The sequence below is a fragment of the Nothobranchius furzeri genome, chromosome 1 (genome assembly GCF_043380555.1).
Source record: "Nothobranchius furzeri strain GRZ-AD chromosome 1, NfurGRZ-RIMD1, whole genome shotgun sequence".
In the NCBI taxonomy this organism is placed as follows: Eukaryota; Metazoa; Chordata; class Actinopteri; order Cyprinodontiformes; family Nothobranchiidae; genus Nothobranchius; species Nothobranchius furzeri.
The window spans coordinates 51561364-51587914 of NC_091741.1; the positions used below are offsets into that span (position 1 = coordinate 51561364).

The 26551-nt window shown below is 42.1% G+C and overlaps 1 protein-coding gene across 3 annotated transcripts in view; it reads right to left on the reverse strand.

Annotated features, from left to right (window-relative positions):
* Positions 1-23709, reverse strand: part of mdfic (MyoD family inhibitor domain containing) — a 185926-nt gene extending 162217 nt beyond the window's left edge. The window contains exons 1-3 of one of the 3 annotated variants that reach the window (XM_070549025.1): positions 23358-23709; positions 22997-23163; positions 21283-21393 (exon numbers count right to left, since the gene is read on the reverse strand). In XM_070549025.1, coding sequence (XP_070405126.1) covers positions 21283-21393; positions 22997-23090 — 205 coding nt within the window. In that variant the 5' untranslated portion in view covers positions 23091-23163; positions 23358-23709. The remainder of the gene's footprint in view (positions 1-21282; positions 21394-22996; positions 23164-23357) is intronic. The other 2 variants (XM_015957502.3, XM_015957493.3) reach the window with 2 other exon arrangements.
* Positions 23710-26551: the final 2842 nt, after the last annotated feature.

Genomic DNA, 26551 nt, shown 5'->3' on the forward strand with positions numbered 1-26551 from the left:
TATGGAAATCACGCGAGTTCCCCAACAAGATAAAGCCAATCTTTTCGCTTAATTCTTCAACCCAGGCTGTCAGGAAAAAGCTCAGAGCTGCAGAACTTTATACGCGACAGGATCAGTAGTCAAACAGACATTTGTGGGAGCAGCTCCTCTGTGAGTTGAGGCAGTCTAAGTGTGACAAAGAAGGGGAAAGGCAGACTGTGATAGTGTACAAATTCATAAAATGGCTGCCGTCTGCAACAGTAATGATCTTTTCTCCTCTGAAAGCTCAGAGATGGCCCCAGCTAGACTTTCTGAGCGTGTGTGTGACAGCAACAGAAAGTCGGGAGACAGCAACCTGTCTGATAAGAAAAAGAAGGAACGGATGTGACTGAGTAAAGGAGGTGGCATTTGACTGCGAGGAACACCTGCACATTCAGATCTACTGGGAGTTCCTCCTGCATTACCTTCCCTCCGAATCAGAGCCCCTGCATGTGCACACGCTGCCAGGTTCTGTGAATTATTCATCTCCTTTTTAAGTCCGTCTGAGTGAACACTTTATATACAATGACTTCACAACCAAACTTTAATTCTGCTACATTTAACCAAAGCTATGCAGACTTCCTTGAGTATCCAAAAAAAAAAAAAAAAAAAAAACTTCCTTTCAAAGAAAAAGAAAGGAGGAGGAAAAGCTGGATGCAAACATGGAACTTGGAATGATGCTGGTAATTTGTTTCCATTTCTATTTTCTTTCTGTCAGCTCACCAACAAGTGCAATTACTGTTAACAAGAGAGCAGAGAGTGGGAAAAGGGCCTCATGGTTTTTAACAACACATCACCCTGGGAGAGGCCGGACGTGGATGTAAAACAAAGCAATTAAATACACATGCCGGGGTTCGCCCTCTCCTCATTCGAGCTTCTGTACGCTGCTTCAATAAACAAATACAGACTTTAGGGATCAGGATTCCATGCAATTTGAATTAGACAACTGGGTAGCATGCCGTACAATTCATTATGCAGTGATTTAAGGTCAGGTTGATTCTCCAGAACAGCGGTTCCCAAACTTATTTAGCCACGCACCCCCTTCTACGTCCCGACCATGTCGATGCACCACCCAGCCCCACATCAGGGCATCTCTCTCTCTCTCTCTCTCTCTCTCTCTCTCTCTCTCTCTCTCTCTCTCTCTCTCTCTCTCTCTCTCTCTCTCTCTCTCTCTCTCTCTCTCTCTCTCTCTCTCTCTCTCTCTCTCTCTCTCTCTCTCTCTCTCTCTCTCTCTCTCTCTCTCTCTCTCTCTCTCTCTCTCTCTCTCTCTCTCTCTCTCTCTCTCTCTCTCTCTCTCTCTCTCTCTCTCTCTCTCTCTCTCTCTCTCTCTCTCTCTCTCTCTCTCTCTCTCTCTCTCTCTCTCTCTCTCTCTCTCTCTCTCTCATCAGATGTCAAGCTAAACAGTCACTCGACAGACAGGGTTAAAAAAATATGATCGACCTTTTTCCCCATCACTTTCATTTTTAAATAGTAATTAATAAAGATTCAATACTAATACAATTTCCTTTGATTTAATTTTAAATAAATATTTAGAGTGCCCAGGTAGCACATAAACAATGCAATTTAATGGTTTTCTTAAAGTAGGAACGTTTAACCTGTGCGACCAGAGCTCTCTCCTTCCTTCTGCTCTGCGTAAACCTGAGCTGATCACCTACTTGTGTGTAATCAAATGTCTATAGAGGAAAATATGGAAAAGCTATAGCCATGAGGTTCACTTTTGCCTCAGACCGACTTAGCTGAATCTGCGATCCGCTGCCACGCGGACTGGAATAACAAATGCTGCAGTAACATGAGTTGTAGTCAGGTTCGGAGTCACTGGCTGGAGCGGACCCGACTTTAATATCATCCCAAAATAGAAGCTAATATCTTAATTTGACCTTGAATGAAAAATGTTGTTATAAAGCCTCTTAAAAGTTTTTATCACGGAGGAGGGAGAGCTCATTTCAGCTTTCAGTCTGACTGTGCAGCGCGTGTGCTTATTGAATCTGTGTGTGTGTGCGTGTGCGTGTGTGTGTGTGTGTGTGTGTGTGTGTGTGTGCGGCACAGCTCCATGAGCCACTCCAGTCACCGTGTCTCGTTATTTCTCGTCAGATTTCTCCAACATCGTTAAAAATGATCAAATACGAAACATATCGGCGTGCGCAGGCCAGAGCGCTGAAGCTTGGCGCATTGTTATCATGAAGCTAGGGCACATGCGGAGGACACACACACACACACACACACAAGCAAAATATACTTGTTTTCAATTACATTTATTGGGCCCACTTACTTTTTCTTTGGCCCACCCACAAACGAGTTTCTGGCTACGCTAACGGTGACATATGACAGACTTCTCTGAGCTCCGCAGCCATTACACTTTTCATCTCGCGCAACCCCTAGCGGCAGCGCCACACTTAGGGAATCCCTGCTCCAGAAGACAAAACCTTGCAGCATGCTCATGACAATGTGGGGAGAGAATAAAGCTTACCAACAAGGAGACTCACAAGAGGCTGCATCTGTTGCTGTTTTTTGACCTTTTTTGTCCAACTTTCTTTTTTTTAACCCCATGTTGACAGTCTCTACTCTCTCCATAAACACTCCAAAAGTGAATAAAAACTATCCAGAAGTTGGTTTAGGAATTGTATGGTTCTACCAGCAGTCTGAAAAAGTGTCTTATTGTGATGTCATGATAAGGAACGCTAGCATAAAACCACCTTGAGGTAAACAACATACCAAAAAAGTACCGATACTGAAATGTTTGTCTACAACAACGTCATTTTACCCATGTCAATATATTAGGTATGTGAAAAGATGTGTGTAGGCTGCGGATGTTCATGTTCATTTAAAATGCTGTGCTACAAACTGGATGGGGTAGTCACATGACTGTGAAGTCCAAAAGCGCTCCTCCGTGAGAGCGGGGGTGGGGGGGGTGCACACGTTCCGCTGCTGTTTCTCACCAGTATCAGCTGATGGAGGGCTCTAGTTTCGTTGCCCCGTTCGTATCAGCGGACACGGTAGGGGCGGGGAGGGGCGGGGCATGACGCTTAGCCTGGCGGGTGGTCAAGCAAAGCTTGGTGAGCCGCCAGGCTTATGGGCTCGACACACGGGAGGCGGCATCGCCTCTCCTCCATTCATTTTCAATGAGACATGCGCGACAAAGCGATAATCGCGGGTCTCCCTCCTACTAAACGAAACACGAAAAACGTGCGTGTGAAATGTTGCGCTGGTGCACGTGTCGTAGCTGCATTTTTTTAACTCTGAACTGCTTAAATAACTTTAATTCCCTCCAACCTGACAGCCAATCAAGATTCGATTTTGCCATGGAACAGAACGCGTCGACGGCTTTGCCGCTGGCCACTGCCGTGGGTCGCCTCCCATGTGTCAAGTAATAAATGCAACAGCGACGAATTTCGCTGACCGTGGTTGTTTGTCACCTCCCATGTTTCGAGCCCATAATAAAGCGCTGTGGGAATCCCTGAGTTTGTAACAGGAAGGAATGTTGAAGCAGTGGGCGGGGGCAGCAGCCAGCAGGGATCATATCTACCGTATTTTCCGGACTATAAAAGTCGCACTTTTTTTCATAGTCTGGCTGGTCCTGCGACTTATATACCAAATTGACTTATATACCAAATTATGTATACCACGCTGCTGCGGACCGGCTCCTGTCCAGGTTTCAGAACCTCTGCCTTGCTGGGAGGGTTTGAAACACCACCATCCTCTGCTGGAGACCGTGGCATGCTGCTACGCCCTGATTGTTTATTCTGTTATTGTTACTGGTACTTGTCTTGCAATGTGAAACGCTTAGTCTCAGATTTTGTAAGAAAAATAAAATGCGACTTATAGTCCAGTGCGACTTATTTATGTTTTCTTCTTCTTCATTATACATTTTATGGCTGTGCGACTTATACTCCGGAAAATACTGTACATTTTATAAATGGGGGTGCAGAAAGCAAGCCGCATTTTAATGTAAACAAAATAGGCGATTTGATTGCAAGACTCGTTAAATTCATTAGAAATTCACAAACATTTTTTATAACTTCACAAAATGAGCCTTCGGTGACAGAATCTTATAAAATAAAACTAGCCACATCTTTCAACTTGTTTCCAAATTTTAGAAGCCTCATAAAATCTGAGAAGAATGAAGTTGGAATAACACAAACACTGGGCTGTCTGTAGCTGTAATGGACCAATGGAATCCCCAGCTGACTAGATGTTGTAGAAAGCCTGAAATGGTCCACAAACATGGAGAAAACAGAATGGAAGCAGCGTCCATCTGTATCTATTACGCATACTTTCAGATCGGACCATCAAATGAAAGTTTACAACTTGCCAACATCTGCCGAGATCTGAAGATCATGTTGATTTTTGTTATGTTACTGTAGCGCCTTTGATCTCAAAAGTCCTAAATGTGGTATAGAAAAAGCTTTGAGACCTTAAAAAACTAGCAAAAAGAAACTATTTGGACAGTTACAAGCAAAATAATAACAAGAGGTAGTCAATGATTTTTGCAGATTTTATGAACTTGATTAAATCCTTAAACAATAGAAATGACCTAAGCACAGAATACAGCCAACATTCCTAAAGAGGATGACAGTTCCTTCAGAAATCATCTCTCTCTAGCTTCATTGAGCATAATAACAGTTATTTTATTCATTTAGCAAACTAGCCACAGATTCCCACATGCTAACACAGGATGCATAAACAAGGCTAAAGTAGACTGGGAGGCGTAATTACCTTTCCCTCTGAGGAACTCAAGCATTCCCATTTGCAACAGTATAAATACTTATTAAGAAACCACCATTTAAAATTGAGAGTGGATAAGCGGTGAGTTGGGTTTCATTGCAAAGCCCCAAAAGAGCGGCTCAGCTCTGAGGAGTTCTGCACTATGGAGGCAGATTCCTAAGACAGTTAGGAGTCTTTATTTTTAACCTGATGAGCACAGCGACTTAGATTAATGGACACGGTGGAGCAATATTCATAATCATTGATCATAATAATGATGATACTATCAAAACTGGCAATGACAGACTTATACAGTCACTGTGAGACAAATGAAGAGATAATGATGAAAAGAAGGAATGTGGTGAGGAATGCTGAATTATGTCACACTCAGAAACTTTCTGTGTGTTTATTTTTAAAGTATATTACATTTTTCTTAAGTTATAATAGTTCTATAGTCGACACAAAACACGTTTATGGAGTTCTTTATGCCAAATTCCTCTCACATAAAGGCTTACGTCTCGGCCCGGCCGCTCCGGTCATCACAGGATCATCGGGTAGCAGTGCCTACACCACGCTCAGGACAATCCAGACTCTTCTCATGCATCGTTCCACAAATGTGGAATGACCTTCCAAGCACTACCAGAACAGCGGCTTCCTTTTCAATTTTCAAGAAACTCCTGAAGACCCTGCTCTTCAGAGAGCATCTTCTTAACTAGCACCCTCCCTGCACCCGTCCCCCCTCTCTACTGTCCACTCCTTGTTCCCTACTCTCCATGACTGATGTCAATGTTGTTGTTATTGTTGTTGTTAGCCTCAAGGGCAATATGCCGATTATCACTTGTAAGTCGCTTTGGACAAAAGCATCTGCTAAATACATAAACATAAACATAAATATAAAGCTATTGCATTGTTTTAATTCTTGACAGTTTCAGTGCCTTCCAGAATGAGTCATGTGAGAGCTCTATCTCTAAAAAAAACCAACCTGGAGCTGGCCACAACCACCCATCCCCCATCCAGGCTGCTATAAGCTGAGAAGCTCTGATGTCCAGGAGGGGCTCGAAGAAGAGCCGCTGCTCATCCAGCAGCACCTCTCTCTTGTACCTGAGAGGTGGTTAAATACTAATGTCTCAGATAGTGATGTGCTCTATAAATAAAGTTTGATTAGATTTTTGAAACGGCTTGTTTTAGGCACACTGACAGAAAATGCATGGATGGATTTTTTTCAGGTTTGGAGTGTTTATAGAGGCAGTAGAGTTTTATGACAGCACTAAAATATGCTTCAAGTGAGTTTTCATAATATGAGAAACGCAAAATGTTACAAAAGCCCCGACTCGTGTACAGTTAACAGCATGTAATAAGTCTACAGGAAGTACAATGAGGTGAGGAAAACTCATTCATGCAGCCAAATGGATGAGCCTTTGGATATTGTTGAAATTCATTGGGAAATCAGAATTAACCATAAAGTCCTGTGCAAATGTCAAGATTCATTCCTCAGTTCTTCCTTTGTCTAATCCTGTACAGCTGTCTTGATCAATAATTCTCTGGAGCTTCTGAAGGTCCTTCAAAAGCTCCTCTTTGGACTTAGGCTTCGTTTTGAGTTATCCTCGGTTAAGTCCTGGCAGTTTTCAGAAGAATGTGCTTTAAGGGGGACACAAACAGCTCAGATGAAAAACAACTCCTATATTCGGGGAATTAATTTTTGATGTATCGACACATAACAGACATCTTCAACGAGTCAACGAGTTTTTAAGGTGGGTCCTAACTGATCCAAACAATCTTCATCTACACCTGTAGCTTAATCTCTTCAAGATACCCAAACTAACAGTTTATTTTAGGACCAAAAAGACAAATTCTAAAGGGTTTTAGCCGAAACCGTGGCATAATAATGACCAACTGAAGGATGATACGTGTCTGGTTCTGTGTCAGGTTTTGCTTGGCTTGTTCTCATAACAGCTGCAAATAAAATATGTTTCTGTTCCCCAAATGTACTTTCTTCCTAATTTTTAAAGCACACGTGTTGCATAATCTACTCTTTGAAAGTTACAAGAACCGGACCAAAACTGAGAGGAAATAGCCGTCATGAGCCCAAAGAAAGTCTTTCACAAATCTTCCGGAAACCCGGATAACAATCTATAAAGACTCGCGGTTAGGGCTGTCGCGGTTGAGGAATTCCCCCTGCGGTGATTCAGGGTGGCTTAATATTGCGGTGTGCGATATTATTGCAGCCCTTTTTTTATTGCAGTACTATCTAAACATAATGTTTACACATTTAAAAAAGGTTAAAAATTGCCATGCCTTCTTTAATAACACTTTGCTGAATGCAGATCAAAGGGCAGTAACAACACAGATCGCAGTAACGTTTGTTTCTCCGACTGTCAGAGTCCGACTGAACTTAAAAACAACAAAATTCAGGAGGTTAAACTTTTAAATGCAAATTTGGCTGCAGCATCTATAGATGCTGCAGCCAAACATTTGTTATAACAAATAAGAAACAAGTCCCCATTTTGTTTAGTTGTTTAAAATCAAGCATAAAAAATTACATGTACCGGGCGCGCGCGCGCCGGGGGGCGGCCGCACTATCATTTCACTTTCACACACATGAATGACGGTGATTTATAGCTCGGTCACGTCCTTGTTACCTACAAGGAAAACCAGCATGTTAACCATATACGGTTTGAGAGAGGGTCTGAGAGGGGTGGCAACATTTCCAGCAACACTGAAAACCCTCTCGGATGGTGCACTTGTTGCACTAACGCACACGTACCTGCGTGCGACTCTGGCGAGCAAAGGGAATCTCTCCCGGTTGTTGCTCCACCATGTCAGGGGTGGATGCATTCCTCCTGCAGGTAGCGAGTGAGCTCCAGCTCGGCTCAAACTCTCTTCGGGACGGTTGCAGAAGCAGTGCTTGTCCGGGACTTCAGCAGGTCTCCGAGCATTTATTTATTTATTTATTTTTGCCGCTGGTGGCAGCTCTGTTTCGGCCAAGGACTCTGGCTGCGCAGCAGCTGACGTACTGAAAACCAAAGTGCCCCCAAAGGAGCGAAGTAACGTTTCGTTTTGATACCAGTGCAGCCATCCTTCTCAACATGCATCATTGAGTTGAACCAAGTTCAGTAATCGCGGTGGCCCATGATGCAGCGCGGTGGGTTTCTTCATACTGCGATATTTCATTTTTGCGGTTACCGCGACAGCCCTACTCGCGGTGGCTTAAAACTTTTCCAAAGGAGCGAAAGATTTGAATATTTTACGAGAAACGTTTGTGAAAACTCACATTGGGTTTCAGTTTGTGCTCTAAGGTCACATAATTTAAAAAGATAGAATGAGTCAACATTTCAACAATAAACTGAGAAAAATTAAACACACTCTCACAACCAAGTTTCTTATAGAACCGGCAGTAAAACATGGTGTAGAAATTTCTAAAACTTAAAAGCACGTTGTGCCCCCGAAGAAGGGGAAGGACTCCTGAAATAACTGAATGCACACAGAGTAACCGTAGACACTGAAGCACGTTTTGATGAAAGAACTGCACATACGCACATAATGTACACACACACATGTGCGCTTCAAATTAGACTTGTAACTGCCCTATTTCCAGCACATCAACAACTGTTGAGAGTGTACATTTGTAGTTGAATAAAACATGGTATTCCCCTGCACACGCTGTCACACGCATCACAGGGGGTGAGTGCTTCTTGACTGTCTAAGCAGCATCCCAATTTGGTCCCAGCTACTAGTAGCTGACAGCCTCAAATATCTGGGGAGCATTTTTAAAAGGCCAGTGTTTGATGGATTCATGAAGAACACACAAATATAATTGCCATTTGTCACAGAGTCTTCAGCGGCTACGCCACACGGGGACCACGTAGCGAGGCGCCTGAAGAGAGCCGGAGCTGCGCGGCGGATTGCTCTTTATGTAAAAAGTGACTATGCTGTATAAACACCTGTTATTTGTCACAGAAAATAGGTCCTACAGGGGAGGACTGGAAATTACACCTAAAGGAAAGCAGAAGGGAGGAGAGGCAGACTGCTGTAGGTCTTACACACACACACACACACGTTTACACACACGCTGGAGGAAATATGCATACATGCATGGACGCATACATGTCAAATGAAACAAAGCTGTATAAACAAGAATTTTAAAATAGTTGAAGAAATATACCACAAAAAGGTCAAACAGGCCAGCGTGGAGATTCTCATTTGCACCGCGTGAAAAGTTGCAGGTACAGCACAGAGCAGACTGAACAATCGCACCGGGCCTTCCATTTCTAAAGCGCAGTCCTTTTTAATATTAATGCCCCTGAGACAGAGAGAAACAGGGAGAGGAGAGTGGAAAGGTGTTTGCTCAGGCTTATTAGAATGCCAATCTTAGGCCGGCGTACAGTTATTCAAATGTCACATCAGTCCCTCCAAATAAAACACCACAATCCTGATCTTGTAGTCATCTCCTAATAGCCGTTATTACACAGTGCTCTGAGTTTGCAAGTTAACAGTGAATAGAATATTTGAGCAGAGGTGGCCTTTAGTGTTAAGACATGAACCACAGGCAGTTTAGACGCTAACAGTGTTTTATTTATCTTTGACGCCTCGTATCGGCAAAAAAAAAACATGTATATTTTCTGCTTGACTGGCCGTGTACCTGCATGATTGAAATGCTAATTTGCAAATGTGCAATGACCTAGCCAGACTCCTCTCACCCCCCCTCTTCAGGTCTGTGCCAAAACAGCCCGAGGTATCATCTCTCCTCCTAACAAACAGTGTGTGGAAAAGCCCCTGCTTTTCAATCCAAAGGGATATATTTTCTCATTAGAAATTATACATCTCCCCCGTTCGTATTTATAGACGCAAAACCAGGGGAATTACGCCGCAGAGAGAGAGAGAGAGAGAGAGAGAGAGAGAGAGAGAGAGAGAGAGCAAGGGGGGACACGGAAAGAGAGACAGGAAAATAGTGCAATGAATGTTATTACAAAAAGGGCTCTGATTGTAATTTTCCTTGGGCACACCAAAGCCTCGTTTACCGTTTGACCTTCTAAACTCTGTGACAAGGACTTTCTTTATTGTCAAAAAGAACTAGTTAGACAGAAGAGACACGATCAACAGTCGAGTGTCTCGCAACAATGAAGAAAAAACATCATTATCGTGTGATTAGTAGCGATAGAAAAGGTAGAATGGGAGCAGATGATCAGCCAGAGAGCAAGAAATGGCATTTGATGGGAAAATTAGATTTTTAAGAATGCCTCAAAAAATGTACCGCATTTACACAGACTGGACACGGGCTAACAGAAATGTCACTTGTTCCAATAGATATTAAAAAAAAAGTGACTTGGGACATCAAACGGCAATCCACCTGCTGTCAGTTCATGCACAGACGAACGGTGTTTTGTATTTATTCTAGATAAAACGGTGACGTACAGATGATGATGACCGCTGAGGAAAGCTAAATTACCTGCTCTGATATTGGATCCTCGTCAGAATAAGTGACATGTGTGTGTCTATGTGCGTGTGTGACTCTATTAACAGTCTTCACCTGTCATGGCTGATCATTTTGCACCTCATTTAAACAGGAAACATCAACTGTTTTTGGAGTGGTCACACTCTTCTTTTCCTAACTGGTTTTAATTCTGTCACATCCATTCAATCTGAACTGAAACAAGGGGACTGCAGCGGAAGTGACACTTCCACCACCGCTGCCTCTACCCAACACAAAGAGAGGAAGCGTGTCGGGGATTTACTAATTTCAAATTTTGCTGCTGATTAAGTGGAAAAAATAACCCCCTCGGACCTTGTTCTGCTTAATTACATCGAACAGTAGCAAAGGCATCTTGAAAGACGAGAGCTTGATTTGACGAAATGAACCTCTCAGCACAAGTGTCGAGGTGTGTGCTGGGAATAAGGGGAGGCCGGGGGGGGGGGGGGGGGGTGACGTGATATGGCGGCAACGCAGGGTGGGGTGTCATCAATTAGTCTTTTGATTTCCAAAATGGAACATTCTTTGAGATTAATGTGGTTGACGCCTATCTAAAAATCACAGTCCCCAAATGAAATGCAGTTCTCTTTTTATTAGAATTATATGAAGTGGGGAGTCATCGAGGCCCTCGCCAACTCCCTAAAGCTCCCCCACAGACGTCTGTGGTCTCAACTGTTGTGTGGAATTTCGCACGGCGCTAATTTGAGCCCTACTTATGCAACAAAAAAGCAAAGAGTCGACAGCAGTGAGAGGTGCTAAACGTTGCCTCGTTTCTGCTGTGATTTTGTACCAGCTTGCTCCTAAATTAAGTTTTGTCAAATGATTTTTATGCTCCTCCATCTGCTCTCTAACATCCAAGAGAGAGTAAAACCCAAAACATTTAAATAGAACAAATGCAAAACTGCAGTTTAGTTTTCAAAGCTACACATTTTGGTTACATTTAGGCTATAAGAGGCTAACTACCACAGTTTTTAGAAAGATCCATTTATGACGTGACTCAGAGCAGGCCTGGGGGTGCTGCCAGGCTTCGTACTCCAAAGCCGTGCTCCACCCTCTCCTCTGATGAGTCGAAACAAAAAATAAAAAAATATGTGAGAGCAACAGAGTGAAAGGGAGGGGGAAAATAAAACTGAAGGGAGGAGGGGAATGGGTATTTTCAGTTTCAGTTACATTCGATGACTCAAATGTTCCAAAATCTCCTTCCAGCGAGGAAGTTCTGCTTGTTTGAAATTCAAAAACAGGCGCGCAGACATGCAGACGTGTAAAATAAGAAGTCTTAGGCATGTGGAAAAGGCAGAACAAAAAAACTGTCTCTTTTGAGGGAAGCAGAAACAAAAGTAGGCGATGACAAGCCTTCAGTAGAGATGCTGCTTTGTGAAAGAGACAAAACACCTCCAAGGTCCAGGTCAGGGAGGGGAAAGGCAGTCTATCAAAATACCCCCACACCTAGTTCCTTTATTTGCTCAGTATCAATCTCTGCATTAACCCACTGCTAATGGGACAGCTGTGGGTCAGCGCCTCGCATCTTCGAGATGCCAATCAAGACCTTAAGCTGAGAGATCAGCCGTTGGGACAGAGGTGCTCGTCTGCCTCTGAGTGGCTTTTAAAACACAGAGACGCCTGTATTGATTTTAGCTAGAGCCTGACTGAAAGACGGTGAGGGCAGCAGCGGTTGTGTCATCAGCTGCGACTGTGCGTCTGGATGGGAGCCAGTCCCTGGTCCCTGGTCACCCTTAGCTGATCAGGGGGGGTCGTAGAGTGACCTACCAGAGAGTCACTGAACCTGCAAACACGAAGAGGGCAAGCAGTTGGAAGCTCGAGGGGTTCGGGGCTAGCAGGGCGACATCAGCAGAGATCTCATAATAGAAAAGGGTTTTAACCTTAATGTTAGAGCCAAAACCCTGTTAGAGGCCCTGTAATACCCCCTGCGCCTCGGTCATTTCAACTAGTTGATTTTTTTCTTCTCCTCTCCCCTTTTATTTATTTCTTTTGAAAGGACGTTGTGTGAGGCAGCAGCTTGCGAGGCAACAAACAAGAAGCCAAACAGTCCGCTCAACTCCAAAGAAATGTTTTATACCCGGTTAAATAAAGACCTGAAAGCTCGCTCAGACATCTGCTGCACAAGAACACTTAAAGCACAAAGGTCAGTTGGGGTTAAAGTAGCAAAAACTGTCCTCAAAAGACAAAAAGTAGAACCCTCCTCCACAATCAAAATCCATATGTGTACTCTTCTATCTAATGTGCACTTAAAAGACTGCAGTCCATGAATTGAGGTATGCATATCTAATCAATTGGCTCGAGTGCTTTGGATATCTTAGAAGAGAGGAAAAAAAAGTAGTCTTGGGCACTTTGAGTAAAATATGCTAATTAACACTTGAAATTTCCCATATGAAATCTATCTGCACCAAGACAATGAGAAAATAATTACAACAGAGGTAGAATTACAATGACCATTTTAATCAACCCCTACACTAGCATTTCACCCTATTTATACAGTTTTTGATTCCATGACCCACTGGCGAGTAATCACTTGAAAATTATGGCTCAGTTTATAATAGGGTCTATGCTTTGGACACATTATTTCTGCAAAGACGGGGCTCTGGGGATTGCAATAAAGATATGAATCTTGCAAAACAACAATTCAATTCAATTCAAAGATACTTTATTAATCCCAGAGAGAAATTAAGAGTTTCAGTACACACAATTCTGAGATCAGACATACATACACAGGCATAGGTACATGACATGAATTGTCAGCATGCAGTTCAAATACCTGCAGAAAGACCCAGGGAAATGCAAACTGACATAAGAAGAAGAAAATATAATTTCTATTGCGCCTCTCAAGATAAAAATCCCGAGGCGCTTCACAAAAACAAAAAATGTAAAAATATAAAAAATAATTTAGAAAATGGTTAAAATATATTTAAAATGAGGAAAAAAATGACAATTGTGATTAAAAAAATGTTAAGAAAGAGAGAGTGAACAGGAAAGAGGGAAATCAGTGGATCCTGAGGAAGGTGGAATAGGTGGGGAGAGTTGAATAAAGAGAGAGTGGTGAAGAAGGTCATACAAAAGCCAGCTTGAACAAGTGAGTTTTCAGCTCCTTTTTGAAGGAGACCACTGAGTCCACTGATCTCAGGCTCAGGGAGAGAGTTCCAGAGTCTGGGGGCCACAGCAGCAAATGATCTGTCACCTTTGGTCTTTAGCCTGGTGCTGCACAACCAGTAGGCTTTGATCACTGGACCTCAGGGACCTGCTGGGGGTGTAGGGACTAAGAAGATCACCAATGTAAGATGGTGCTTGTTCATGTAAGGCCCTATAGACCAGAACCAGGATCTTGAAATGAACCCTGAAGTTGACTGGCAGCCAGTGAAGCTGGAGGAGAAGCGGGGTGATGTGGGTGTGTTTGGAGGACTTGGTCAGAAGCTGAGCACAGGCATTCGGAACCACCTGTAGCTGGTTCAGGGAGGTTCTGCTCAGACACGTGAAAAGAGAGTTACAGTAGTCTAAGCGTGAGGAGATGAAGGTGTGGAGAACTGTCTCAAGTTCAGAGCGGGACAGAATGGGACTCAGCTTAGCAATGTTCCTGAGATGGAAGAAGGAAGAGCAAACAAGAGGGCTGACATGAGAATCCAGGGTGAGAGCTGGGTCAAAGGTCACGCCAAGATTCCTGACGGAAGGTTTGGTGTGGGAAGCAAGCTGACCAAGAGAGTCTCTGACTTTGGGAACCAGCTTGTCTGGAGCACAGATGAGGATCTCAGTCTTATCTTCATTCAGCTGTAGAAAACTCCCACCATCCAGGTTTTGATAGAGTCTACGCAGGTGTGCAACAGCTGCAGCTTAGACATCTCATGGGGCTTAAAGGAGATGTACAGTTGGATGTCATCTGCATAAAGATGGTAGGAGATTCCCTTGAAGGAGCTCAGGATGTGCTGAAGAGGAAGCAGATAGAGGAGGAAGAGCAGGTTCCCAGCACAGAACCTTGTGGGACACCATGGGTAAGAGAGGTGGTGGAGGACCTAATTTCTCCTTCAAAACGAGAAATTTCTTCAAACTTGAGGCGGAGAAATCACTGAAGAACTAAAAGCTGCTTTCCGGAGTTTTCCTCTTTCAGAAATTATGTATGATTTGTCAGAAATCCGTAAAAGTGATTATCTTATCATGTACTGTGATTTAATATAAGCAATATGTCTGTTTTTTTTTTTTTTTGCTAAGCACGCCCCCTGCCCGGCAGAGCTCCGTGCAATAGGAAACTGAGCGTCGACCAGAACTAACTAATAGCGTTAGACTACCGCTTAGACGCTTCACATGTAAGAAATACCTCGGCTGACGCAGAGATGGTGAACTTTTCACAGACAAAATAGTCTCTAAAATATAAATATATGAAAACACAAACTGACATGAGAATAACACTCGTAAAACAACGTGTTTTAGCTCTGTTTGTCAGCTACAGAAGCACATTTATAAACAGAAACGTGAAGTCGCCATCTTAAAAAAACAGAACAGCGGTGTTGTGTGATATGCTTGTCAGCCACTAGATGGTGGCGTTGGATAAGAGCAATACTCCGGAAAGAAGCTTTAAGACTATATACACACACACACACACACACGTGTTGTGAAGTAATTCACCAGGACAACAGAAGGCGTAGCATAGGGCTGGACAATAATTCAATAACAATATATATTGATCAATAGACAGGTGGTTCAATAGAAAAAAAATGGATCAATAAAAACTTCAATAAAACAGGGTTTCCCCCAACACTTTATAAGCCTGGTGGATCGCCAGGCTTTGCTTGGCCACCCGCCAGGCTAAGCGTCATGCCCCGCCCCCCTCCCCGACCCTACCAATGAAGAAGTATAAACTAGGCTTCTGTTTAATCTTTATTCTTTGTAGAAACAATCAGATTTAGGGCAGATTTTTTTAACATTAGTTCAACTGCTGTTAGTAGCCGTTTCAGTTTACTACACATTCCTGCAAATACATGCCATGTCTGTACAAGGTCCGCTTTCCTCACTGTCCAAATGCTGCCACGTTTTAAGTTCCTGTTTAAAATGACCAAGTACTTCAATGGACAACTTGTCAAAACAATGCTTTCACAACTGAAATACAATCTGTGTCAGTATCAAAACATCATAATGGGCTTCCTCTTGTTGAGAAAATTCTCCTTCCACAATACAGTACACAAGCTATAAATCAGACAGCAGGAGAATGAATAAAACCACAAAGGCTGACATGGGAGGCAAGCAGATGATTTCTTATTGATTTCCTGTTTCTGTGGTGAAGAGGGCTCTCAATTATCCCTCGCAGTGAGTACAGCTCCTCTAAACACAGCAAAACTACAGTGGGCCAATGAGAGTTTATGACATAAGATAAAAAAAGACATCAAGCAATAACCTTTATTTCTTTTTAAACTCTCCTTCCCATGCCACTTAAGTAAACAAGTCACTGCTCAAATAAATGGCAATGGGGGCGAAAAAAGAGGAATAAAAGAAAGGAGGAGGAAAAGGGTAATCTGGAAAAGTTAACAAGTTAGAAACAAAGTTGTTATTGCCAAGAATGGTGTTAAATGAAAATGCAGCCTTTATTACGGAAGCAATCAGCCGTTATTAGCCCATGTTGACACATTTCACTCCTTTCAGAAACAATGAAACACACATACACAAAGCTTTTAGTCTGTTTCGCTCAGTGACCTGCAATCTATATCTTAGCATCAAGTGGAATTATTGTGCAACGAGGTTTAATTAGGACCGCGGCTACCTCAGGAGTTCACAGCTTAATTGCTGTTTAGCAGAACCTTGCTGTGAATTACATGAGAAAACAATGTGATTAGTTCATTCGCAAGAAAGTTTTCCTCCAGAATAATGAAAGAAAAAATAAAACTATCCAAAAAAAATTTGCAGTTAAAGTTACTTTTATGGTGGACACAGCTGGGACATGCATTTTATTAATTACTCCTAGGGTGCAGCAGACTGTATATTATGATCTGTGTTACCAAAGTTCCCAATCCCTATAGAGTGTAGTTGTATATTAGCCTGGCAAGCCAGACTAAATAAATGTATTATTTAGTCTGGCCACGCTCCATTGATGGCTCTCAGTTGTGGGGTGGGTTCTACCGTTGTCTTTCAAATCATCTCCGCATTCCACTGGACAATGAATGTGACATACTCTTGTTTCACTCTGTTGCTTCATCCCACCCACCAGGCATATAGAGTGCCCTGATTGGCCCACAAAGTGGATAAAGCTCTGTGATTTGTTCACTAAGCAGATAGAGTACTATGATTGGCCCACCATTATGGACCAATCACAGCTCTTTAAGTGTTTGAAACCCCTCTAGAGAGCTGTGATTGGCTGGCCAGAGTCCTGGTAGGAGCTACTGAGGTTCCAATGGAGTGTGCCTAGACCAAACTTTGCAAAGCAAGAATTTGGTCTAGTTCACTAGGCTAGTTGTATATGGTTAACTTCAGAAAAATGGACTTTTGATCACAAATAGACTTTGTCTTAGAAGCTCAAAGTTTTTATAGCAGACATTTTCTAAATAAGCCTAAAACACTCAAGAGTTCACATTTTTACCAGCTCAGTGGCCTAATGGTATTAGGGATTTCCCATTGATCAGCCACTGATTTAAATCAGCCGATTTTTGAGAAAAACACCTGCTCGGCCGATATCCGATCTACTCCTTTTAGAGAAGATCACACGTCACTGCAGCCGACAGAACCTGTGTGTAGCTGCAGCATCACGTCACCCTCAGGCGCCTGCGCGCAGCAGCAAGTGTTACTTTTACTCTGTGTGTGAGTGATGTAAAGACGCAGAGGACGCTCCTTAAAATGTGTCAACACAGCAGATTTAATAGGACTATGAAAGAACAAACGCTGCTTGGAGAGAGGGGCGTTTTTGTTACTAACCTGCAGAAATAAAAAAAGACAGTTGAAGCAGTCAACAGTTAGACGCAGCTACACTCACCACCTGCATGAGTGTGACCACCAGAAACCAAACCAACTAACCAGAAAAGTAACGAAAGTCATCATGATTGATGCCATTCTGTGGTGGACGACACCGCATTCAGCCCGCTAGCATCCACTACGAGTAATAAATAAATTAATAAATCTATTAACGTAACGACTCTGTCTATCTCGGGTTATTTGTTTATGGGTATTTAATTTAGACAACTGTTGGCAGTAACCCACGACTTCCAACTTCTCCATTTATCCACAGAAGACTTTACAACAGTGTGGCTTTCCATAGCACAACAGCCGCTGACCGGAACCAGAAACAACCCTTTCCACCCACTGAACTGCCCTTCAAAATAAAACTAACAAAGCATGTAGGTGTAGATACTCAGTCATCCTGGACATGATCATCTTAAGATGAAAACATCCGGACTTTTCTGGTTATTACCTCTCATCCAAGAGACATTTTCAGCTCTAAACCTTGGGTTGTGAGCAAGGGGCTTAGAAGTTATGGTCAAAAACAAACACACTAATCGTGCTGAAAGACTTTTTCTCATCAAAAAACAAAAAAACATTTGTCTAAATTAATACAGGCCATTTAAGGTGATGTTTTTGTTCCTTTATTTCCAGATCATGTAGCCTCAATATAACTTCACACCAAAGACTTTTATAATGGGACCCAATGTCTCCCCGCATGATACCCAGCCTTAAAAGGAACCCAGGTTACAAAACTTTGTGATTCTTAAAAGATAAATGTTAGTATCAGTTACATTAAAGTGGTGTAAAAAAAACCTTCTTAATGTCTTCATTTTTATAAAATTTGAAAAAATACTTTAACTCGTAGGTCGCCATTATTGTCAGCGTCGCAATGCACTCTGGCCAGTGATGTCATTTGGTTGTACGTCGGTTGCACCGGCCGGCTTTGGGACCCTGTAGGGACTTTTCAGCGACGTAAATATGTCATCTGTTCAGCCTTTTCAATTTGAACCAGAACGAAACATTAATGAGGACATCACTGATGATGTTTCACAAAACGAGCATCAAAATGAAGAGCAAGAAGGGCGGGATGAAGCGAGTGGAGGACTAAACTGGTGGTGCGTGTGCGGCAAATGCATCTCCATGGTAACAGAGAGGGAGAGTGCACACATTTTTGTCAGCAGAAGTTAACGGTAAGCTATCGTGTGATCAAACTTATTCAACTATGAATGATTTTGGAGAATTTAAGCATCCAGAGCTGCCGTGTGCTTTATAGATGATTAGGATATTCAGGGGAACGACTTTAATCATTTTTGCAGATGATATATATTTGGAGAACACTGTATTGGTACACTTCCTGCTTGTTTTACTGACAGGAGAGGTGAATGTTCAGCTTCATACGTGATGAGTGGCGTGTCTGATGGTTCGCTGAACGTGACTGAAGCGGCAGCTGCAGGAGCACGTCGGCTCCGGAGAGCGTCCAGCGTCTCGTCTCTCCGAGGGCGTTTAGGCTCCTTGTGTGGGAAAATGGTCGGTAAAGCATTTAGTTTCCGCCTTCTCTTATACCCAGCCACTCTGGTGAGCTCTTTATGTAGTTGTGGTCGACTATAAGCCTCAAACACATCAGGAGAAAAATGTTGGGAACACAGCTGCGGATCTTTGGGAAGTTGTGTCTGTCCACAGGCATCTTCCCACTGTTTTCTCCTCTTCTTGTCAGTGGGAATGCTGTGTAAACTCAAATCACTCCCCTTGTTGTCCTCTGACTGGAAATTACATCCAAAAGCAGCACAATGCGGCATTTTACTTAATTATTAATATGGTGAATGCGTAAACAAACACTAGCGTCAATAGCTATTCTTCCAAGTAGAACCAGTATATGTCATTGCCCCCAGAGTGCATTTCATGCGGAGAACATGGCATCTTACATATGTCCAAAAATGTACTAAATATTATAGGTTTATAAATAAACAGCAATATTTTGTGTTTCTAACAAAATAGTTTGGTACAACAGAAAAATTGTAGCTTATTAGCGCATGCACGTCCTCATAGCCAGAGTTCCTTTTAAGGGGTTCGTTTGGGGGATTAAATAGTTCCCAAACGCGGCCGTGTCTGCAGCTCACCGTTCCCCATGGGGATGGGTCGAATGTGGACAACATATTCCACCAGTGTGTGATGACTAACAGGACATTACCTTTTAAGCAAGCTGCAGAGAACAATTTACATCAGCAGGTGTAAACTTTTTCTTGATCTTTTATTTCTATCGCGCCACACGGTTATAGATACTTATCATTATTGAATTATTGTTGAGCGTAGAACACAGCTAATAGCCAGCATTACAGTGGATGGGTGTGTTTAAATTTATGCTTAGTAGGGCTGGGCGCTATATCAATATTTTTCAAACATCAATATAATTTTTAAACAAGATGACTTTATATCTTTATATCAATATAACTGGTCAAACTGCTATGCTAGCAATTAGCTGCTATGCTAGCAATTAGCCGCTATGCTAGCGACTAGTTGCTCCATCTCTAAGCGGTTATTACATGCATTCTCACAAGTTTGCTCAATTTGAGAGTCTCTGGGTAATTGTGATGCACTAAACTTTGCATTTGGCTTCCTGGTTTTTAATTATTTGGGGACGTTCAACGCCAACGGGAGGTTTCTTCCTGTTAAAAGGGAGTTTTCCCCTCTACTGTCGCTAAATGCTTGCTTAGTAAGAGGATTGCTGTAAAGTCAGTTACACCAGTCAGTGACGATGCAATTTGCTGGGTTCCTTGTATAGGAAACTTTTTACTGATTGGCTTAATGAACTGACCTGAATTGGAATGTTTACTGAGTGAAGTGCCTTGAGACGACTCTTGTCGTGATTTGGCGCTATATAAATAAACTGAATTGAATTCAACAGAGTTCTGTTTATCCATCCTGCTTGTGCAGAGCCGGAGACGAGCCAAACCCCTCCCTCCCTTGTATCATCAGGACACATCTACGGAGTGCAGGAGTGGCCAAATTACTGTACCCCAAACATATTGTAGGGGGTTGAATAGTAGGTTAACGTTTTATTTTGAAGGCGAGCTCAACGGGTGAGAAATGTTGTGCCGGTTCCGGCTTTTTCCGCTGTGGTTTGCTATGCTAGTAAATATTCCGTTAAAAGCGATTCTGTTGAAAAAGTTGAGAGTTTGAAAGGCGTGGGTTAAGGCGACAGTAGCCCAATAATAATACTCAGAAAAGAGCAACCAGAGACTGTGAGTCATTACAGTATAATCGCTGATATGAGCCAATACCGTTTGCCCTGATAACTAATAACTCCACTGTGCATGACCCATGTGATCTACAGTAGATGCCATTACATCATCATAACTTTTGTGTAACATGATAGATTTTATTTTCCTCTGGACAAGAAATATACGATATGCAGGGTTTCCCGCAGGAAAATGAGTTAAGCTGGGCGGCCGTCAGACGAGGGGGGAGGGGTTGCGCGCTCCGTCCCGCAGCGCTCCTCCGTGAGAGCAGGGTTGGGGTGGTTGCACACATTTCGCTGCTGTTTCTCACCAGTATCAGCTGATGGAGGGCTCTAGTTTTGTTGCTCCGTTCCTGTCAGCGGACACGGTATGGTCGTGGACGGGGGTGGGGCATGAGGCGGCCTGCCAGGCTTTGCTTGGCCACCCGCCAGGCTAAGCGTCATGCCCCACCCCCCTCCACGACCCTACCGTGCCCACCGACACGAACGGCGCAACGAAACTAGATCCTTCCATCAGCTGATACTGGTGAGAAACAGCAGCGGAACGTGTGCAACCACCCCACCCCCACCGCCGCTCTCACAGAGGAGCGCTGCGGGATAGAGCGCGTGACACACACACACCCTCTCATGGAGAAGCGCTGCAGGACATTAAGAATCAAACAAACCTAGCTTCTATCCAAAGATCACTTCACACTGAAACAATTATCTTAGTGAACCAACTGACACCGACCCTCGAGTATAGGCTACACAACACCTTTTATTAAAAAGTGGAGCAATATTTAAAAATCATTGCAGCTTAGCCATCTGGTAGCACAAACAGAGCCAGTTAACTGACTTCACTCCAATTAAAACAGCTCATTGTTGTTTATCGGTGCAAACGCTACAAAAATGTCGTGCTGTCCACCCACTGTTCTCCCAGGTCGTTAAAACTTACTTCTTACAGGCTCGCAATAATTAGGCTTCTGATCGGTCACATGACTTTGTCCTTCTGCTGCTGGTTTCCTGGGAGACGATGCATTTTCTGATGATTCACTGTCACAAGCATCTAGGGTCACAAAAATTCAATGTTAGATAAAGATTGAGATGAGAAAATATATCTTTTCATCAGTAATGAAACACTAACGGCTTACAAAGCAGGTTTTTCTAACGTTATGCGATTACAGTTCATCCACTGCAGGTTTGGTCCAAGTGAACAGAATTTCAGGGTCAAGCTGGAGTGTGCTCGGTTTGTTTTCGCCAGAAAAAACAATCTACTGGCAAACTGCTCAACATGGTGGGGAGGTTCAGGTAAAGGCCTTGCCAGAGCTCTAGATCTCATTTTCACTCCTCACGCTCCCGGGTGTGCTCGAGCTGCCAAGATTCTTTTACTGCCATAAAGGCTGCATTCATCTAAATTGGAAAAAGTATGTGAGCAAAAGAAAAAAGAAAACGCTCGGCCTGATAGCCACGCAAAAGACACAAGAGGTGCTCATCTCCAAGATGTGTCCACTGGCTTCTCCACTTCAAAACTGTTATGCTTTGCATTTCTTCTGTAAATAAACCAAACACAAAGACTATATTCACTGCTCTGGTGCCAGGTGCCCTTCTCATAGCCTACAGCCCTTCCTGAGAGCTGTTCAGTTGAAAGTTTTAGCACAAAAACACTGAAGTCCTGCAGAGAAATTGGAGCAGAATGACTTTTATAGCTTTTACAGCTTTGCTCGACTGCAGCAACAGCTCTGTTTGTAGGCAATGACGAACGATGGTGTGAAACAGATGGGTGCAGTTCACAAGCTCTGGATAAAACGACACATTTCCGCTCTGAGCTGATGGATAGTAGCAGTTGTGCTAGTAGAAGTATCACAGTATTTAGTAATTTAGTTGGAAATAAACCGGGCTAATCTCAGAACATCCACAGAGTCCCCAGAGAGTGTCAACGAAAAGTCAAGCCCAATGAAAAAAAGAAAAAATCCATTCACAATCCAGCAGTCCCTGTGATTGCTTATTTTGTCCTACTTGACTATTTTTGACAGTGCCGTAATGATGCTCGGTTAACGGTTCATTGCTTGTTTGAAGAAAAATGAAAAGCAGGGTGTGGGAGTAAGATTATTTTACATGTGATAATCTTAGGGGCAACTGGAAAGTTAATTAAAAACTATAATTGGCTGTGGTTGCTGTTAATAGTCAAGAGGGTGTTTCTTCAGACTTTATAGAGGGGGAAAAAGCACAAACATTATCAAGGCTTAAGACAGATCCTGATGAACTTGCATGAATATAATTTAATTTTTATTTAAATAGGCAGATTGTCTCAGGCAGATATGCTGTAATCTAGTGACTCCTAATAGTCTAGCTCTGTTTTGGCTTTTTTTTTTAAATTGTACTGTGCAATCAAAATGAGTCACTTTATATTTATAGCCTTTTTATTGCTTGCTGCATTAGAAGGGAAAAACAAAAACAGAGAACTTTTAACACAAAATGGGGCAAACTTGACCAAAAGTGACCAGTTTTCAGCTTTCTCTCTTTTCATCACTGATTTAATGAAATATAAATGAAGTCCTGACGAACCACCTATGGGAGCCTCTGAAAAGCCCTGCTGGAGCTCCAGAAGTTGACTTTAACCTACATTTATCTAAAGCTGCTGATTAATGGCCTGTCTGGTGCGCTCTTACCGTGTGACACTGACAGCAGGGGACTTGCCTCTCGCCGGGGGCCGTTTTCTGGCCCCGCCGGCCCGTCTGAAGGATGGACAGCCTCCTTGGACATGAGACAGTCTTCTTCAAGGGGACAAAAACACACCACAGAAGTAGTCCCCCTCTTCTATCCTCGACCTTTCGCGCTGTTAAAAATCACATTGAGGCAAAACTCGTGGAAAGTTACGAGAACGTGACGTCGAGTGGAAAATTTCCTTCACTTTTTCTCTTAACAACATAAAAACCAAATAAAAGCCGACAAACTTGTCCTCAGTAAACGACAAACTCTCGCTAAGTGCGTTTTGAAGCTAACGTCGTTTAATGACGCAGTAAAACTCACCTTTCAAACATGTCAACTCCTCAAATCTGACTTCTCCCCATCCTCCTCCTTCCTAGCGGACGAGCGAGTCCCAAAACGTCGCCTCTAACTTTCTCTTCTTTTTATTTCAAGCGGGAAAAGTTTGCAGTGGCCGTTGTTCCAGCTGGTTTTGGACACACGGGAGAAGAAAACATGATCCTCTCGACGCCCTCGACGCTCTCTGCGGCAGCAAGCAGTTTAGTTTACTCACGTCTGAAACATTTTCATCATATCCGGATTCCTGCAGAGGCAGCCAGAGAAGCCACTGTTCTCCCTTCGCTTCCCTGGCGGCAGAGAGGAAAACAAAGCCCTCCTTGAAGCGATTTCTGCTCAAATGAAGCTCAAAAATGGAGGAGAAGTTGAAATATCAACAGATTAAATACAAATATAGGCGCTTTTTCAGTCTAGGTTGCATTAATGAGTACAAAGTGTTTCCTGGAAGTTTCTCACAATGGGGCAACTATCACTGTTTGCAATCACTTTTAATAGTATTAAAAATAAAAGTAGCATTCTGGGTTTCTGCTTTTTGAGATGTCCATCTACTTAAAAAAAACCTAAACCACCTAAAGTTGATCCCAAACCAACATAATATAATGAAAAATGTCACACAAAACAATAAAAAAAAGTTTCGATTTTTAAAATGAATATATGTAACAAGGAAAGTTGATTTAAACATAGAAAATCACTCAAATATTTAAAAATGATCAGGCAAGCAAAGTTTTAATGTATATTATTAATGAACTCAAACACCAACAGTCACGAAAACTGCAGTGGTTTTTTAGCACTTTAAGTCCATGTTTTTGCACCTTTGAGGGTTTTTTTGTGTTCCTCCTGTGACAAATCAAATATTTTAAGTTATTGTCACATTTTACAAAGAACAATGAAATTAGTGGGTTCAGTCAATAAAAGAGACAGGAAGATTAAAAAAAAGAATACAAATAATACAAATACAAATATTCTACTTATAGATATGTGGTCATAGTTGTGTTTGTTTAGCAATGTTGTGTATTAATCTGTATCACGCAGCCATGTTATGATTTATTGAATGTTGTAGTGTCTAATAAGCCCGTGTGGGCTGGGCACCCTTTATGGTGTATGACACTTAAATAAATTGAATCAATCAATCAATCAATATAGACATATATGTATTACACTGGTTTAGTTGGGGCCTCTATAGCACACTCCTTTATTGGGAGATCAAGTCCACAATGGCTCTTTGATAAAAACTGTTCTGTATCTCTCTGATGGCAACAGCTCGAAGAGGCAGTGATTGGGATGTGATAAGTACTGCAAGATAGGGCTGGGTGATTTGGCCCCAAACCAATGTCCCAATATGTGGAGGAGTTCACCTTGATAACAATAAACAGACGATAACTGTAAAAAGTTGTCCACTAGATGGAGCTGTCATGTGTATCATGTTGAGTCACATTTGTCATGTGAGTTCAAGTAGTACAGCTTCTTCAAAGAACATTAAGTCGCCAACTACACACACCTTTTTTTTTTATTATCGAATTTATAGACTGAAAAAAATATATCAGTTAGATAACGATACATTTCTGGTTTCTCGCCCAGCCTTACTGCGAGATGTTTGTTGCTTTTTCCGGGAGGTGTAGCTCTGTTCCAGGGAGGGGTGGGTGGGCTGCTTTATTTAAATCTTTGTTTTATTTATTGAGTTTTGAGTCATCACAAAATTCTGTAGGAAGCATAACCGTAACCAGGTAAATGTAATTTCTTAAACGATCAGTGGCGCCACCAAGGGGGAAGCAATGGGGGCAAAGGCCCCTCCAATACAATTGACAGCCCTCTGATCAGTCTTATATGCTCTTGTTTATAGAAATATTAATTTAAAAAAATGAAAAGGAGAAACAGCCGCAACACATATTTAGGCTGTTTTAACACTGAATACATGTAAGCTAATGAAACATTTTATTGGAAAAAAAACGTTGGAAATCGGATCTCCAAAATAGGAGCTGTCCTTCAAATTTGTGATTATTCTATGATGCAGAAAGGTGACAACTTTAAGGAAGAATTGAAAATAATAAAAAATATCATTTTTAAACTAAATGTTTCACCACTAATGTCTTTCCGACGCAAACAAAATACTCAGCCTGCTAAACTGCTTTGTCCAGTTACGTGAACCAGTCCTGCATTTAAAAAAGGAACAAATCTAACGTTTAAATCATGAATACATATTGAGTATTGGATGATCGGTACTGACAGTTTCATTCCTAGCTGTAATTTGCAGAGATCTAATGAGGATTTGAGCTTGTGAATCTTTGCTGTTTGCTAACTGATTGGAGCGTAACAGGAGGTAGAGCAACAGCAGGTGGTCCTCTGCCGTTTTACTGATCTCAGAACAACATAAGAGTACTCTGTGAAATAATAACCAGTCTCAAATCAAAACCCACATACCAGCTCAAACACTAACACCGATTTGTGTCCAGAGACAGTTTCCATTAGTTTTGTACTAATAAATAAAAGGGAGAATACAGTGCAAGTACCTCGTTTTGTGAAATATATAAAAGGTGTGTTGGATTGAATCTGACAGCCTTCAATGTTGGGATCCAAGGGGTGAAGGGGCTGGATGGTGGAGTTGATAAAACCGCCTGTGAACAGAGTCCGTCTGAAAATCTATTGTTCAGGAAACTTTTAAATGTCGTGATTGGTTTTATTTCACATTTTTTGTATGCTGTTGCCTTTTCACAACTCACTAAAGAACTTGCTTGAACTCCGTTGTAACTGAGATCAACTAAACATATCTACTGAGAAGTATTTGGTATAAAAATGTGTATAAGGTTAGAGAAATGATGATAAATGGGACTTTTTTGTCCTTGTTTAATTTATTCATTTATTCCAGAGGACCTCTTGAAAACAAGATGATGCATCTCAAAGGGTTTAATCCTCTAGAAATATAAGTAAATAAATAAATCAACAAATTTCTTGGTTGCACTTCACAATAAGGGTCCCTTTATTAGCTTTACTTTATAACGTTACTGTTATTGTTAACTATTAAGTGTCCTCAACAGTAGGACAAAGGGCCAGGGGGTGTGTCTGCTTCACAATGTATTACATAATAGGATGAAGCAGCTGTTAATATTTCGTTTGATAGTTCATTAATGCTTAATAATGCAATAAGTTACATTAATAAAGGAACTCTTATTGTTAAGTGTTACCTT